Raw genomic sequence first — 15,100 nt, 5'->3', positions numbered from 1 at the left:
GCTTTTGAGATATTGCCACTTCTCCAACACTGAAAGGCACTGTTACAATGCCTGGATCAAGCCAGGTTCAGCATAGCGTATGCCACTGTCTGCTCACGTTGGTGACCGGACCAGGGCAAGCACTTTCGCAGTTCCCGCCGGAAATGCAGTCTAGTTATTATTACAGTGCATAAAAATTAGGGATGCACGATATATCGGCGGCCGATATATTATTGGCCGATAAGTGAAAAAATGAAAATATTATTATCGGTCCGATAACAGAATTCTGGCCGATAATTTGCCGATATTTTTTAAAGTCCTAATTTAGGCCTACGTGAAGGTCCGTCTGGCTACACTGAGCTACTTGGCTTGGTTGGCTATACTTTTTTTCCTCAATATAATGTCAGCGGTGTGAATGTATTTCACCACTCTAACCAAATCTGTGGATATAAATTAATTTGGGAATCTGTGCATCTCTAAAAAATCCTCGTGAATGATCCGCCATTTAACCTTACCAGCCCTATCTAGAGTCGCCTTGTGCTGATGTGTTTGCACACTTTACCGCTCTGGTCGGGGAAACAAATAAACAAACTTCGTTAGTGGGACCCAGAGTACATAAGTAGGCCTAGTTCTAAGTTTTACTGTTTTAGTATTATTTGCATTACTTTAGCTTGGGTTTTGTATTATTACCTAGAAATATGCTAACCATTCCTGCTTCAGTTCTAGACAGGTCATAATAAGTTATTAAAACCTTCGGGGCTAACCCCTTTAATTTCTGCTGCAGCAGGTTGTGCTTAACAGAGTAGACGGACATAAGATACAGTCTGAGGAGTTGCAGCTTTATTCAGTTACCGCGAGTTGAAACTAAACCTAAGTTTCCCTCACAAACTCTGATTTGGTCGCTATACTGTAGCTCATTCCCAGCTGAGCCGTTTATGAGTGTTTAGTCCTAAATGAAAACGATTCATACTCTCTAGCCACTCACTTTCGCAATTCACTGACGTCAGGTTCACTTAAAAGGAGCCACACATACTGTAGGGCTAGGCTACTGTTATGTTGACTGCTGTACTATTGAGGACTATTATGAGTTCTGTCCATCATTTGGTGATAGGTAAAATTACTGCAATAAAATTGTGCTTATTAAATGCTTTCCCCAAATCACTTTTCACAATTTTTTTTCAAGAGTAATATTATCGGTTATCGTATCGGTATCGGCCACAACAAACCAATAAATATCGGTTATCGTTATCGGCCCTAAAATTCCATATCGGTCATCTCTAATAAAAATGCACTGTACTGTTCTTCCTAGGCTTCTTCTTCTTCTTCCGCTGACCACTTTCGGTTTTTGCTATTCAGCTTGAACTGTTTAAAGCGATGGTTCGGAGTAATTTCACCCTAAGGTCCTTTGCACCATGACCCCGAGCCAAACACCCTTCCAGAACCTTTTTTCCCTTGATCGAACCCTGGTTGAGTAGCTCTGTCAGAAACTAATGACGTTCTGCAGTCGTAATGGAACCAACTTTTATCTCGTAAATTACCCCACTAGCAATGCCCTGAATGGTACGAAACTTCTACAGTAGTACAACTATGACCTTTAGTCCAATATCGCGGCATTAGAAAGTTTGTAAGTGCACCAGGATTTTTAAGGAGTTTATTTAAATAACACTTGCCTCTGCATCTGCTACTATACCGCTGTGTCGACGTTTCTTCCCTGATTTGGGAAAAGCCCGTAAAAGTCCTGACAGGAAGCGATTACATCAACGTTTTTGGTATATCCAGTTTTTAATATTTTTTTCCGAAGTGTTTACAACTTAGTGTTAACTAATAATTGTTGCAAACTGGACTACGAACAAAATATTAGTGCATTCGTGAATCTACATCCTTATGCATGCTTCCTGCCAGGACTTTTACGAGCTTTTCCCAAATCACAAGCAGATTCCTTCCGCAGAGATATGCTAATTGGTCATTAAAATACCAACACGCTGTTTGATTTTGTGCTCCTTGCTCGTGTCACTCTCATTGGTTTAATGGATGTTACACCCAATATACACGCATGACTAATTAAGAAGCATAAGAACAACTCTTTTGAACTGTGTGCCTAGCGCAGAGACAGTTGTCACTGTTGTCAAGATAGCATATTTTGATTCAGACACGCCTTTAATGATCATGCACTGATTATCATGCACTTGATCATGCTTCAGACTTTGCACTAAGAGACCTTAGTTTTTTTCAAATCCCTCGCTGCTGCATTTTGTACTATCTGGAGCTTCTTAATTGGGTCATTCTATGAAATGGGTGCCTTTTCCACTATGCAATTTTCAAAAATTTCTTCAAAAGTAAACTTCTTTTCAATTTATCCACAGCATTAAAGACATGATCACCCTCCAAAAAAATCATCTTTTTCCACCTTTTTGAATGTTGCGTGCTTCCGATCAAAGAAAAGATTAGCAGTTGAGATTATCTTTATGTGTGTGATGAATCGTAAACGATTTAAAAATCTTGTAGTGTGAGATAGGCATAAGGCATACATTTGTTTTTTCACTTTGAAATATAATGGAGACATGTGACAGGGTGGTATAAGACGGGGTGGTACATTTTATGATAAAATGGGTCTAGTTATCCACATAGTCAAGTTATTGACTTAACATACATGCTTTCAATTAGAAATGAGCTTAGCAATGCTTAGCAATGATAGAGTTAAAACTGTAATGAAAAACAGTTATTCCTGTCTAATGTGCGTGACGGGGTGGTTGGGTTAAGCTTGATGGGCCCCCTCATATAATGAAAAACCAACAAATGAACAATATAAAAGAATGTCAGTATTTTTCAGCTTAGGTTCTTGGGTGCTCTACAAGCAGATATTATTAAAAAATGTGATTTCATTTCAAGTAACAGTATGCTATTTACAGACAAAACAAGTTCATGTGACAGGGTGGTAAGTCAAACCAAGGGACCAAACCAAGGGAAAAAAACAAACCAAGGGAAATCATAAAATATTTTATCATCTATTTATAATATAATCCAAAACATGATTTTATTATGTCATCCTAAAATATAATTAAATCTGAAAATAACAAAAGTTTGATAAGAATATAACATTTGCATGATATTTTAGATGCAATTGTCATGTCGGTCAACCCGGACACATTGACATGGCCATGCACAAAAATGGTTAAACATAGTGTGATACTCTTTAAAAATAGTATTGTCTAATGTTTACAAGAACCCTTGAATTATTAGCTTTAGGCTTTAGAAACACACTTTGGCTCTAGTTTGTGCCTTATGCATATCATCAAATGTTGTGGATGCAAATTGCACCTGTTTCATACATGACCCAATTGCCTTTTTGGGAAGGCATTAAAGGGAACGGCATAAGGCGCCTTCATTGGTTTAATGGATGTTACATAACATCCATAGCCTTCAACAGCTGTTTTTGCATATCTGTGTGGATGAAATTATTTTGCGATACAAAGGAACAATATATTTTTTTTAAAAATATTTATTTATTTATGAGATTTTCCTTTTTCTCAAAATATTTTTTTTTCACCTTCAAAGTTGGATTTTTCCTAATTGTTTTCATTGTGAGATTACAATAAATCAGATTAATTTTTATACCGGTTTTTAGTCAACTTTAGCAGAGGTGCCAATAATTCTGGAGGGTACTGTAAGTCAAGATGGATGTTAATCTGTTGGGGAATAGCTGTTTTAGCTGGAAACACCAGAAGCTCAGTTTTTAAGAGATTAAGCTGAAGGTGCCGATCTTTCATCCAATGACAATTATCCACTGTATGTATGTACAAATACTTCACACATTTCTATCTACATACAGTATACCTACTGTTGCCAGCTATTACTGCTCTAAAAACATTGACAAACTTATTTCTCACACAGAGAGGAAGATGCCCTGGTCGCTATGCTGAGGTTTCAGGAGTATGAACGATCCATGGTTGACATGGAGGGAGCCATGGGATTGGCAGCTATCATAGCTGGGCTGCTGCCAGAACTTAAAGGTAAAAGGTAAGACTATCAGTCTGGAAAATTCAGTCTTTTTAGCAGTCTTGATAGATGCCAGAATCCATTGTTGGACTGTACCCATGGACGTCAACAGGCCATTTTGCCGGTGCTTCAGCCCCGAATGTTTTAAGTAGCCCTGAATAGAATTTTAGAAGTATACTGACAAAGCCTATTGTTTTAGTGGTACAGCTAAACACGGATCTCTCTCTAAACCCTCTCTATATAAAGTCAATAACATACTGAAGTGATGAGGTCACGAAAGGAAAGCAGAAAGTAGGCTACTACAAAGAAATCTACAACACGCACACAGTTTTCATGCGCACAGGAGAGAGAGCGTACACAGTAGAGCCCAACCGATTTATCGGCGGGCCGATATTAGGCATTTTCCAAACTATCAGTATCGGCATTTATAATGGCCGATAAATGAACATTTTAAAAATAAAATAAAAACGGGCGAAACACCCTTCAACCATGTCATGAGTGTTGGCGTTGTATAGTTTGTCCACCAGAGGGCACTCTACACCGCCCCTGCTGGCAACACTGTCGTGTATAACGCCACACATCCTGCAACCTGCTGATCCAGCCAGAGTCGGGCAGAGAGAACCAGTTATCCGCGAAAGTGAGATCATCAGTGAAGTGTGTTCATGGTGATTTGGTCAATGACATACATTGCTTGAAATAACAATTAAAAGAACATTCCCATCAGTTCTCTTGACTCAAATAAGCATGACAAAATTCGCGGAAAACAATGTCCAGTTTTGCTGCTGTTAAATAAGCCGAGAGTGAAGTGGAATTAGCTAGTAATTACGCTACGTTGTTACAGTGTAGTTGACTGTCTGTCCTTTTAACTTTTGACAATGTGACTGAAGATGTATTTCTTTAATAGCGTGACAGTTATAGCAGTGAGACCCATCATCTCTCCCCGCCTGTTATTTTGAAAGCCGTATGTTTTACAATTTGCAGTATGGCGTTATCCATTGCTAAATTAGGGCTCATCATAGACTAGCTAACCACAAAGCTAGCTAATGCCATGAATATCAGTGGAAGACCGCTAACGTTAACATTAATGAGCTTGGAAACCACAACGAACTTATTCTGCCTAAATAAAGTAATGATTTATAACTAGTATATCTGTAGTTACAGTCCCTGCATTGTAAAATGTAAGTTAGACGTGCGAGGAGTGAACATTTAGACAGAGAAAAAGTATCAAACGTAGCTTGTGCAAAACGTAGCTTGTGCATAAAAGTTAGCTTTTCTTTTACACATGTGTGAAATCCAATGACGCCAAGTGTGCGTTTCAGACTGTCGTTCAGCCAAGTTACATAATGGATTTAGATCACTAAATAGTAGGTTTTAGAAGGCAGGCAGCAACTAATGATTGAAAATGGTTTGATGTAGCTTGATGGAAATAATTTTAAAAGTGCAGGTAAAGGGATAAGCAAACTGACATTGTAATTATAAGGTAGCTTATAAGGCAATAGGGACTAATTATTACACACGCACACTCAAACCTTTATCTTGTTTAATGATAATACAAATGATGATGATAGTAATAATGTCATCATTATTTTTTGTAATTATTAAGTCTTAGTTCAAAGTTATATTTATGAAGCTTACTAAGTCTTTTAATACTGGTAACTTTGATTTGGTTGTTGTTGTTATTGTGTTTTTGTTCAAAAGACTAAGTTTCATATCTTAAGTTTCTATTTTTATACATTTTATTTATCAGAACTTTAATATATTTTGATGTTCCTCTGTGACAATATTATTTAAAAATAAACAAGTTTGTTTTTGAAATGCATTATCATATTATTTTAGTCAATACTCATAAATAACTACAAATAACTAATGTTAGGGAAATCTGTTAATGTTTTGTTTATGCCGTTTTCTGAAAAAAAAAAAAAAAAAAAAAAAAAAAAAATATATATATATATATATATATATATATATATATATATATATATATATATATATATATATATATATATCGGCCGATATATCGGAATATCGGATTTTTAAATCAACAAATATTTGTATCGGTATCGGCCTTCATAATCCTTTATCGGTCGGGCTCTAGTACACAGGTCTTACTCATTGAAGAAAGACTTCAACACTAAACACATCTGGCTCTTACCCACCCAAGCACACCAGTGTTTGTGATGGCACAGTTTCCGAATCACTGCCTCCATGCACTGTCGACTAATCAATGTGCTGATACATTTTGGGGTTTTTAACAATATGTCCACACAAAATATAATTTCTGTTTATAAAAACGTCTTTTTTCTACTTTGTGAGTTAAATGTTTTCATGCAGATGGAAGTCTGCTTAGATGATTAGTGCTACATTTAGCACCTGTGCTGACGTGTGACTAGTGTTTCAAATTGATCGACACACGTCTCCGAGCAGCACTGAGGTGAAGAGATGAATCACACTTGGTCCCTTTCAGCCTTCTAAACGAACTCAGATTGATGACTCAGCATTTTTTCCTGCATAGGCCTATGTGAACACACCAACCAAACTCAGACCCCCTAAAGCGAATCGAACTGAGACCACCTCGGTAGGTAGTCTCGACACGGTTTGCTTTGAAGTCTGCAGCGTGTTTTGCCTAGTCTGTGTATTGTGAACACAAAGCACCCTGGAGTCTCTTTCACATTTTGCATTGTAGGGTAGCCTATTTTGTCCTACTTGACTTGTCATTGTCTAAAGAGAAGGTATGTTGTTTATTATTAAAAAAAACATTATAGTTGGGTTCATGACAGACATTGGTTACAGCCAAACAAGCGTGTTTAACATTAGGATAATGAATATCTTTTCACCATGCTATTGGCTAACATTGTATACTAGAAATAAATAATTTTGGATTACATAGCCCACGATTTTCATGATCTGCATCCAGGCTATCTCTCTGTCAAACTCTTCTTCCATGAGGCAAACATAGGTACGTATGGAAGCCCGTTTGCACCACATAAAAAAAATTCAAAATCATTACCCCATTGTGACTATATGAAATGTATATACACAAGTCTACACATTATGCGCGTTAGCAAACCAGGAGCAGGCTAACATTAGCTCTGGAGTTTGTTCGAGGCGCCTGAACTACTGATTAAGGAAACCAATGAAAAATGCTGATAAAAATCAACAAATGCCATTAGTTTCTGAACATTACGTGTTGGTAAACATCACGGTTCTGACAACACTCTCAATACAGTGGTTCTAAGTAAATAACTTACATTAAGAATTCACAATAACGAGATACTATCTCACAATAGCGAGATACTATGTCAGAATAATGAGATACTATGTCAGAATAACGAGATAGTATCTCACAATAACGAGATACTATGTCAGAATAACGAGATAGTATCTCACAATAATGAGATATCATAGATCAGATTTTTTTTTTTTTATGTGGCGCAAACGGGCTTCCATAGGTACGGAACCCGGGAGGTGTCATTGCAATATATTTTTTAATATATTGAGAATGTTCACTTATTTTATTAAATTGTGCGCTCATTTTTATTAAATGGTGGTCTCATTTTACTAGATTGTATATATAATGTGCTTGTTTTACTAGTGCTCTCGTTTAGTAAATTGAGGTCTCATTTTATTAGATTGTGCGCTTTTAGTAAATTGTGCCCAAATTTGTCAAACATTTAAATGAGAGCACAATTTAGTGAAATGAGCGCACTATTTAGTAACACATGTGCACGATTTAGTAAATTGTGCGCACAATTAAGTACACAATTCACTAAATTGATAGCACAATTTAGTAAAATGAAAGCACGATTTCTGGATATACAATAAAAATATCTTGCAATGACCTCTCCAGGGTTCCATACATACAAGAAAAACTGTACAGCACATTTAACAGGCTGCTGTTCACTTGAGCTAAACTCAACTTGTGACGTTAGCTAAAGGTTGTTAGACATAGCAACAGTAACCAAATCAGTCTACCACTGAATTAGAAAATGTATTTGGCTGGCATGTTGACTGACAGTTCAAAAGGATCTTTGCAATAACTTTAGATCAGAATTCATTCTGAAAATATTAGGCTATTATATTTCAGAAAACAATATATGTTTATGAAACAAACCACCACACCAATCATGGATTGTGCTAATTATTTCAACCTGATAATAATGATGATGAAAATACATAACTAACCCAGAGCAACTACATAGCCCATAATCCAAAGCAGTAAGGTCTGAGAGAAGCTATAGTGTGAACAGGAAGAAACATGTTGTATACATCAACATTAGATTTTGTTTTCATACATTCAATCAACCTTGATTTTTTTCATACATGAACATTCCCCTTTTTTGTTTTCTATGTTGTATTAATTATTAAGTCACAAAGTCCTTGTAGCGTTATGGCTTCACCACAGCTCTAGTGATCACAGGTGAGTCCTTGTCACCAGGTATGTCTGTCACCTGTGTCTGTGGTTTTGTATGTCTCAGGGACAGTGTGTGGAGGCATAACAGTCTCTATATCCATAGGCTCACTGAGAGCCTGTCTGTCAACATGCCTGAGGTGTTCCCTATTGCTCCTAAGGACTCCGCCAGATTGCACCTGAATATTGTATACTCTTGCATTTACAACCCTCAGTACCTTGCCTAGTCTCCGGACTGTGTGGGATTCAAATGGCTGTTTGCACACAGTCCCCTGGGTTCAGTGCATCTAGGTCTCTGGCTGATCTGTTGTAGCAGGCACACTGGCGCTGTTGGTTACTTTCCAGACCCTTCTGCGCCTGTTCCACTTTTGGCTGTAGAAGGCTTGCTTTTGTGGGCAGCAGTGTTCTGGTGCGGCGGCTGAGAAGTATTTGTACTGGACTGGTGTCCAGGCCTTGTGACAGTGCATTACAGTGTTCAAGAAGAGCAAGGTAAGAATCCTGTCTGGCCATTTTAGCTTTGAGCAAAAGCCTCTTGACTGTTTTGACAGCTGATTCTGCTTTGCTGTTGCTATGAGGGTGGCCAGGTGACGAGGTCATGTGCAGGAATCCCCAACGTTGGCTGAATTGAAATTCATATGGGGTGTACAGTGGTCCATTGTCCGAGATGACAATGTTAGGGATACCTTGTCTTGCAAAGTGGGCTTTCAGTTTTCTTATCACAGTTGTAGATTTTGTGTCTGAGAGAGAATCTATTTCCCAAAAATTTGAATAGTAATTTACAGTGATGAGATGAGTCATCAGAACAGATCTGTCCGTACCTTAGCCCATGGTCTGTTAGGCATATCATGTATGATCAGTGTTTCTTTTTGTTGCTTATAATCTGCTGACCTGCAAATATCGCGCTTGGCTACATAAGTCTTGATCTGGTCATTCATGCCCAGCCAGTATACACACTCTCTAGCATTCTGTAGGCATGCTTTTACCCCAAGATGAGAGGAATGTAAGCGGCAACTGATGTCTCTCCTTAGTGCATCAGGTATTACAACTCGTTTGCCCTGGAACACTATTCCATCCTAGTAGCTCAGCTCATCCTGGAAAGAAAAGTATGGCCTAATATCACTTGACATTTTTGTCTTGTTCTTTGGCCATCCCAGTTGTATGGTATCAATGAGACCCTGCGGTGTCTCACCCTCTTTTGTTGCAGAACGGATGTCACTGAGGCAATCTGCTGAGATGGGCACATGCTGTTACATATTAACAGCCTCTATTTCTGCTTCCACTGAGCCATAGGACGAACACTCAGAAAGATAAGCTTGGCTCAAGGTGTCTGCTAATACCATGTCTTTTGCTGGTAAGTACACAATATCAACATCATACTTTTGTATGTGCATCATCATTTTTTGAAGCTGCTTCGGAGCACTTAGTAATCAGCTCTCACAATGTTTTCTAACGGTTTGTGATCACTCTATACAGTTACTTTGCGACCATAAGTGTACTGGTGGAATTTCTCCAAACTGAAAATTCCTGCTATGAGTTCTTTCTATTTGGGCATAGCCCCTCTTTCTTTATGAGTGCTCTTCTTGTGAATGCTATGAACTTACCCCTCTGAACCAGTGCCACGCCCAGACCTGTGTCTGAGGCATCACACTACGCAGTCAGTTCTTCATCTGGACTGTAGTGTTTCAGTACTAGTGTTGGAAATAGTCTCTGAGTTTGCAGAGTGCTTCCTCATGCTGTTATTTCCATTCTATGTTTTTGTTTGTCAGTTTGCTGAGTGCCTGACATTGGTCTGAAAGATGAGGTCAAAATTTGGCCAGGTAATTCATCAGCCTCTGAACAGATTTCACAGCTGTAGGTTTTGACATTTGTTCGATTGCACGCACCTTCTCTGGGTCTATCTTAAGTCCATCCACCGTGAGGATGTGTCCTATGTACGTAGCCTCCTTTTGTCTAAGCTTGTCTGCTTTCAGTTTGATGTTCTTGTGTTTGCATCTATTGAGAAAGAGTCTCAACTTCTCATCATGATCACGCTGCACCTTGTCTGGTGTCTCACCTTGTCCAGTGATCAGCACATTGTCTGCAATGATGTACAGACCCGACAGATCCTTCAACGCTTGTGTGAGCTTTTGCTGAAATACTTCAGGTGCTGGACTTATTCTCATTGGAAGCCTCAGCCATTGGTATCGTCCGAATGGTGTAGCAAATGACTCTTCATCTAACTTGACATGCCAGAAGCCGCTTTTGACATCGCATGCAGTATTGTAAACACTTTGGCTTTGGGCAGATCTGGGAGTATGTCCTCAGTATTTTAAAGTGGAAAGTGAATGCGCTTCAGGGCCTCGTTCAAAGGTGTCGGATCAATGCATACCCGTAGCTTCTCAGTCTGCTTTTGGACGACTACCATCCCATTAATCCAGTTTGTGCTACACTCTACTTGTGCGATGATTCCCCTGTGTTGTAGGTCCTGCCGTTCTCCTTCAAGGCAGCAATCACCAGTGAAGATGTAACTATACTCTGCTTTCATCTGTTACATGCTGTGAGACTTTTAAATGGGGAAAGGATGATTGCATGTTGTTCCCCAAATTTTGTGTCACAAAAAACAAACTTGCAGAACTGGTGTCAAAATATGTAACTATCAAGCGCATCATTGTGCATGTTGGAGCAAATGACATTTACAAAGAACAGCTGTATGTCCAAGAAGATTTCAAGGAACTTTTCTCGGCCCTATATGAGCTTGGAATACAAATTTTCATCAGTGGCCCACTCCCAGCATAGGGAAGCTTTGTATGTACCAGACTATTCAGTTTAAACACCTGGATCCCAAGATCTTAACCGAAAACTATCACCTACACCCAACATTTTTTCTGCCAACCTTGAGCCGAGCCTCTGATAAGCGCTCAGTAGCCATGCAGACGGAACAAGCTAATGAAATCAACAACTCGGCTAAACCAAAACACTCTGCACAGGCAGAGATATACAGATGAAACAGAGATATACCCAACGCCTCCTGCTGTGGGGCCCTCTGGTAACCACCCGCTAGCCTCCACTGAAAGGCAGACCTTGGAGAACCTGCTCAACAATGCCCAAGCCATGTCCACTGGACAAGATAAGATGGCATCAAACTCCCTGGAATCTCATCAAACAAATGGATGTAATGAGCATGAGGAGATATCACCTATCAAAGCTGCTGAGAGGCTATCAGAAAGGAAGGGTCATTATGCAACACCAGTACCAATACCCCTCCCCACCTCCGTCAACTCCTTGCCACCACAAAGACACAACAACATGGAATACACTACTGGAATACCTGCTGAAAGTGGAGTGTCCGCAACAAACTTCCCAGAACCTCAGCAGGCATATAGAGACTCTGGATCAACATTCAACCCCAACCTCTTTGATTTCCCATCACCACCCACACCCAATCACCTCCCCACCCAATCAAACTCCCCAGGCCACACAAACCCCCCTAAACTCCCATCACCATCCCCACCTCATCATCCCACCACCCAATCAAACTCTGCAGGATCCCCTGAATACCCATCACCATCCCCACCCAAGCACATGATGTTCCCTGCAAGAATAGAGAGACTGCTACCAGTAGCCATGCAGTGTTTTACTAGCCCAAGATCTTTAGCACCAAGCCCAGGGCACCTCCACCCCTTTGCCCTCCCCCTCCCCGTTCAAAAGGATCTCTTAAGCAGCAGCACAGAATGTGCAGTGGAAAATACTGATGGCAGCAGCAGGGGACAATTATATGATGACAGTGTTGTATGATATTCACAGGGTCCCTGCAATAGAAATGGTACTGACAGTAGTAGTGAGAACATGTCAGGACCCAGTAAGCCCATGACTCTATTCATGTATTGACAAGTAATAGAAGACAAATGCATTGAGCTTACAGGGTAAACCAGTCAAATCTCCTACCTGTACCACAACAACCTCAGATTTCCCCGGTGGATCATATTTCCCCAACACTTACAGCAAAACTAGCACTCCTAAATATCAGATCACTTTCAAACAAATCATTCTTAAGTAATGAACTGATTTGCACACACAACCTTGATTTTTTACTTTTAACTGAGACATGGTTAGATCAACAGTGCTACTACTCTCATCGAATCAGCTCCCCGAAATTTCAGTTTTTTGAGTGATACCACAGCAAATAAAAGAGGTGGCCTCCAAAACATTCAGCTAAAAGTTTTTTTTGAAGAGCTAGGTGACCTGCTATCATTCATTTGCATAGAGTTTGACTGTCTTATTATATCAGGGGCAGAGTTTCCGCTAGAAAGTGGAACGTTGGGGATTCCTGCACATGACCTCGTCACCTGGCCACCCTCACAGCAACAGCAAAGCAGAATCAGCTGTCAAAGTGACCGGCAGAGGTTTTTCCGGACATTTTGATGATATGCCGGTCAAATATCCTATTATCCCTTCTTAATTAGTCAAATTGAGGAAAACTGGATAAAGGCTATGTAGCTTAAAGAATGACATAATCAGGCTGTATAGAATGCAACATGTTCATTAGCCTAACTTAAACATGCCTAACAAGATCTAGCCAGGATTTTTTCATGGACAGCAAGAGTCCGCTTCGTTCATTGTTTTAAAAAGGCTACGTTGTTTGTTGCTGCTACCCACGTTATCTCCAGTGGTGACTGTTTAACTTAACACAGATGTGCACACACAAGAATGAGCGCTCACACCACTACCCCCTAATGCTATGCCTCTTTATTTGATAACAATAAATTAAGACATGTTTCCTATTCTGGGAAATGTTTAGTTTCTTTTTCTTTCGGCCACGTTCAATGATACCGTTTAATTTTGCCAGAAATTATCCGCGGACCAGTAATCGCCTCGTCGAGGAGGCCCTAACCCTGCAGATCATAGACAGAGAACGCATAGGCCTACTGTATGCTTTGGGTAAAGAACACTTTGCATGTCCAGTGTACACGGAGAATGACAGTGTCTTGGAGCGGCCGCAACCCTTGCAACTCCACTTCCAATGTCACTGATTCCGACAGATGCCCGACACTTCTGCTTTTTATCTGGTGGTGGTGGAACTGACCAGACATCTGAGGCTTCAGACGTTACCAATTTATCATCATCCAACTTTTAAGGCTAGTCTGCCTGGGCCTGGCCATGTTTGAACCGCCTCACACATTTGTTCGTTGTTTAACATGGACGTTTTAAGCGTGCGCTTCCTATTTGAAATGCAGCATAGGCTTGTTGCGTGTTGTTTAATAGCTTACTTTTCAAACGAGCCTGTTCATTTAAAAACATAGCCAGAGGACGTATAATATAGGCTTACATATTAAGGCTTATTCTCAAATTCAGATTGCGTTAGGGGACGGGATTATTAGCCAATTTCAATCGGACAATTTGACCGGAGAGATTTAATTTTGTCGGACATTTCACCGGACAACGGAAACCCTGATCAGGGGATCTGAACTTGCATGTGGATAATCTTGAAAACAATTATGCCAAGGCACTAATCGATACTTTCTCCCTAACACAGCATGTATAGGGGCCAACACACTTTCTCGGCCATACCCTCGACCTTGTTATCACAAAGGGTCTCAATGTCCCTACAATTGTTAAAGACTTGGCGTTATCCGATCATTTCTGTGTGTTCTTTCATGTGTCTATGTCCCCACACACTCAAAACAGAGCTATGATGGTAAAAAGGAGAATCATAAATGGTCAGACCAGTGCTCTCTTTGAGCAAGCACTTTCACAGATGTCAGGACAACTGTCAGACTCAGTAGACGACTTATTTGATCACTTTAATGCAAAAATGGCAAACATTGTGGAAGACATTGCTCCATTACAATTCAAGTTAAGGACAAACAGAAAGCACCATGGAAGCAAAATCCAGTGGTTAAACTCCTAAAAAGAGAGTGTACAGAATCTCAGCTCTTCTACATGTTCCACATTTGGGGCAGCCGTGGCCTACTGGTTAGCACTTCGGACTTGTAACCGGAGGGTTGCTGGTTCGAAACCCGACCAGTAGGAACGGCTGAAGCAAGGCACCTAACCCCTCACTCCCCGAGCGCCGCTGTTGTAGCAGGCAGCTCACTGCCCCGGGATTAGTGTGTGCTTCACCTCACTGTGTGCTGAGTGTGTTTCACTAATTCACAGATTGGGATACATGCAGAGACCAAATTTCCCTGACGTGATCAAAAGAGTATATATACTTATACTTATGTGTCTTAGAACCTGCCTACCTTCAAAACTGTTTTTCACCTTATAGCAACAGAAGTCCTTCAAATTGTAAATGTATCACTGCTGTCTGGCACTTTTCCTAAGTCAATGAAAACAGCTGTTGTAAAGCCACTTCTCAAGAAGAATAACCTGGATGCCTCCATACTAAACAATTACAGGCCCATATCCAATTTACCTTTTATTGGCAGAATTATTGAAAAAGTAGTCTTTAATCAACTAAGCACCTCCCTAACATCAAATGGGTATTTTGATTACTTTCAGTCTGGTTTTCAGGCAAATCCCAGCACTGAAACAGCTCTCATTCAAGTTTTCAATGACATATGCCTCAACACAGATTCAGGTAAAACATCAGTCCTAGTGCTACTGGACCTTAGTGCAGCATTTGACACTGTTGATCACAATATTTCACTACACAGACTAGAACACTGGGTTGGATTTACAGGCCTAGTTATCAACTGGCTGAAATCATATCCACAATAAAAGAACTTCTTTGTTGCC

General features: G+C 40.0%; 1 protein-coding gene across 2 annotated transcripts in view; it reads left to right on the top strand.

Annotated features, from left to right (window-relative positions):
- The window catches only part of LOC125312032 (serine racemase), a 64,436-nt gene that overhangs the window by 33,657 nt on the left and 15,679 nt on the right, over positions 1 to 15,100 (top strand). The window contains exons 8-9 of one of the 2 annotated variants that reach the window (XR_007196558.1): positions 3,871 to 3,996; positions 9,588 to 9,734. Coding sequence is in view for 1 of the 2 variants with exons in the window: in XM_048270484.1 (XP_048126441.1) it covers positions 3,871 to 3,996 (126 nt within the window). In the remaining variant the exon portion in view is untranslated. The remainder of the gene's footprint in view (positions 1 to 3,870; positions 3,997 to 9,587; positions 9,735 to 15,100) is intronic. The other variant, XM_048270484.1, reaches the window with a different exon arrangement.

Source organism: Alosa alosa, chromosome 18 (assembly GCF_017589495.1).
Source record: "Alosa alosa isolate M-15738 ecotype Scorff River chromosome 18, AALO_Geno_1.1, whole genome shotgun sequence".
NCBI lineage: Eukaryota > Metazoa > Chordata > Actinopteri > Clupeiformes > Clupeidae > Alosa > Alosa alosa.
Note: the sequence above shows the minus strand (reverse complement) of the source record. Positions and strands in the feature narration are given on the sequence as shown.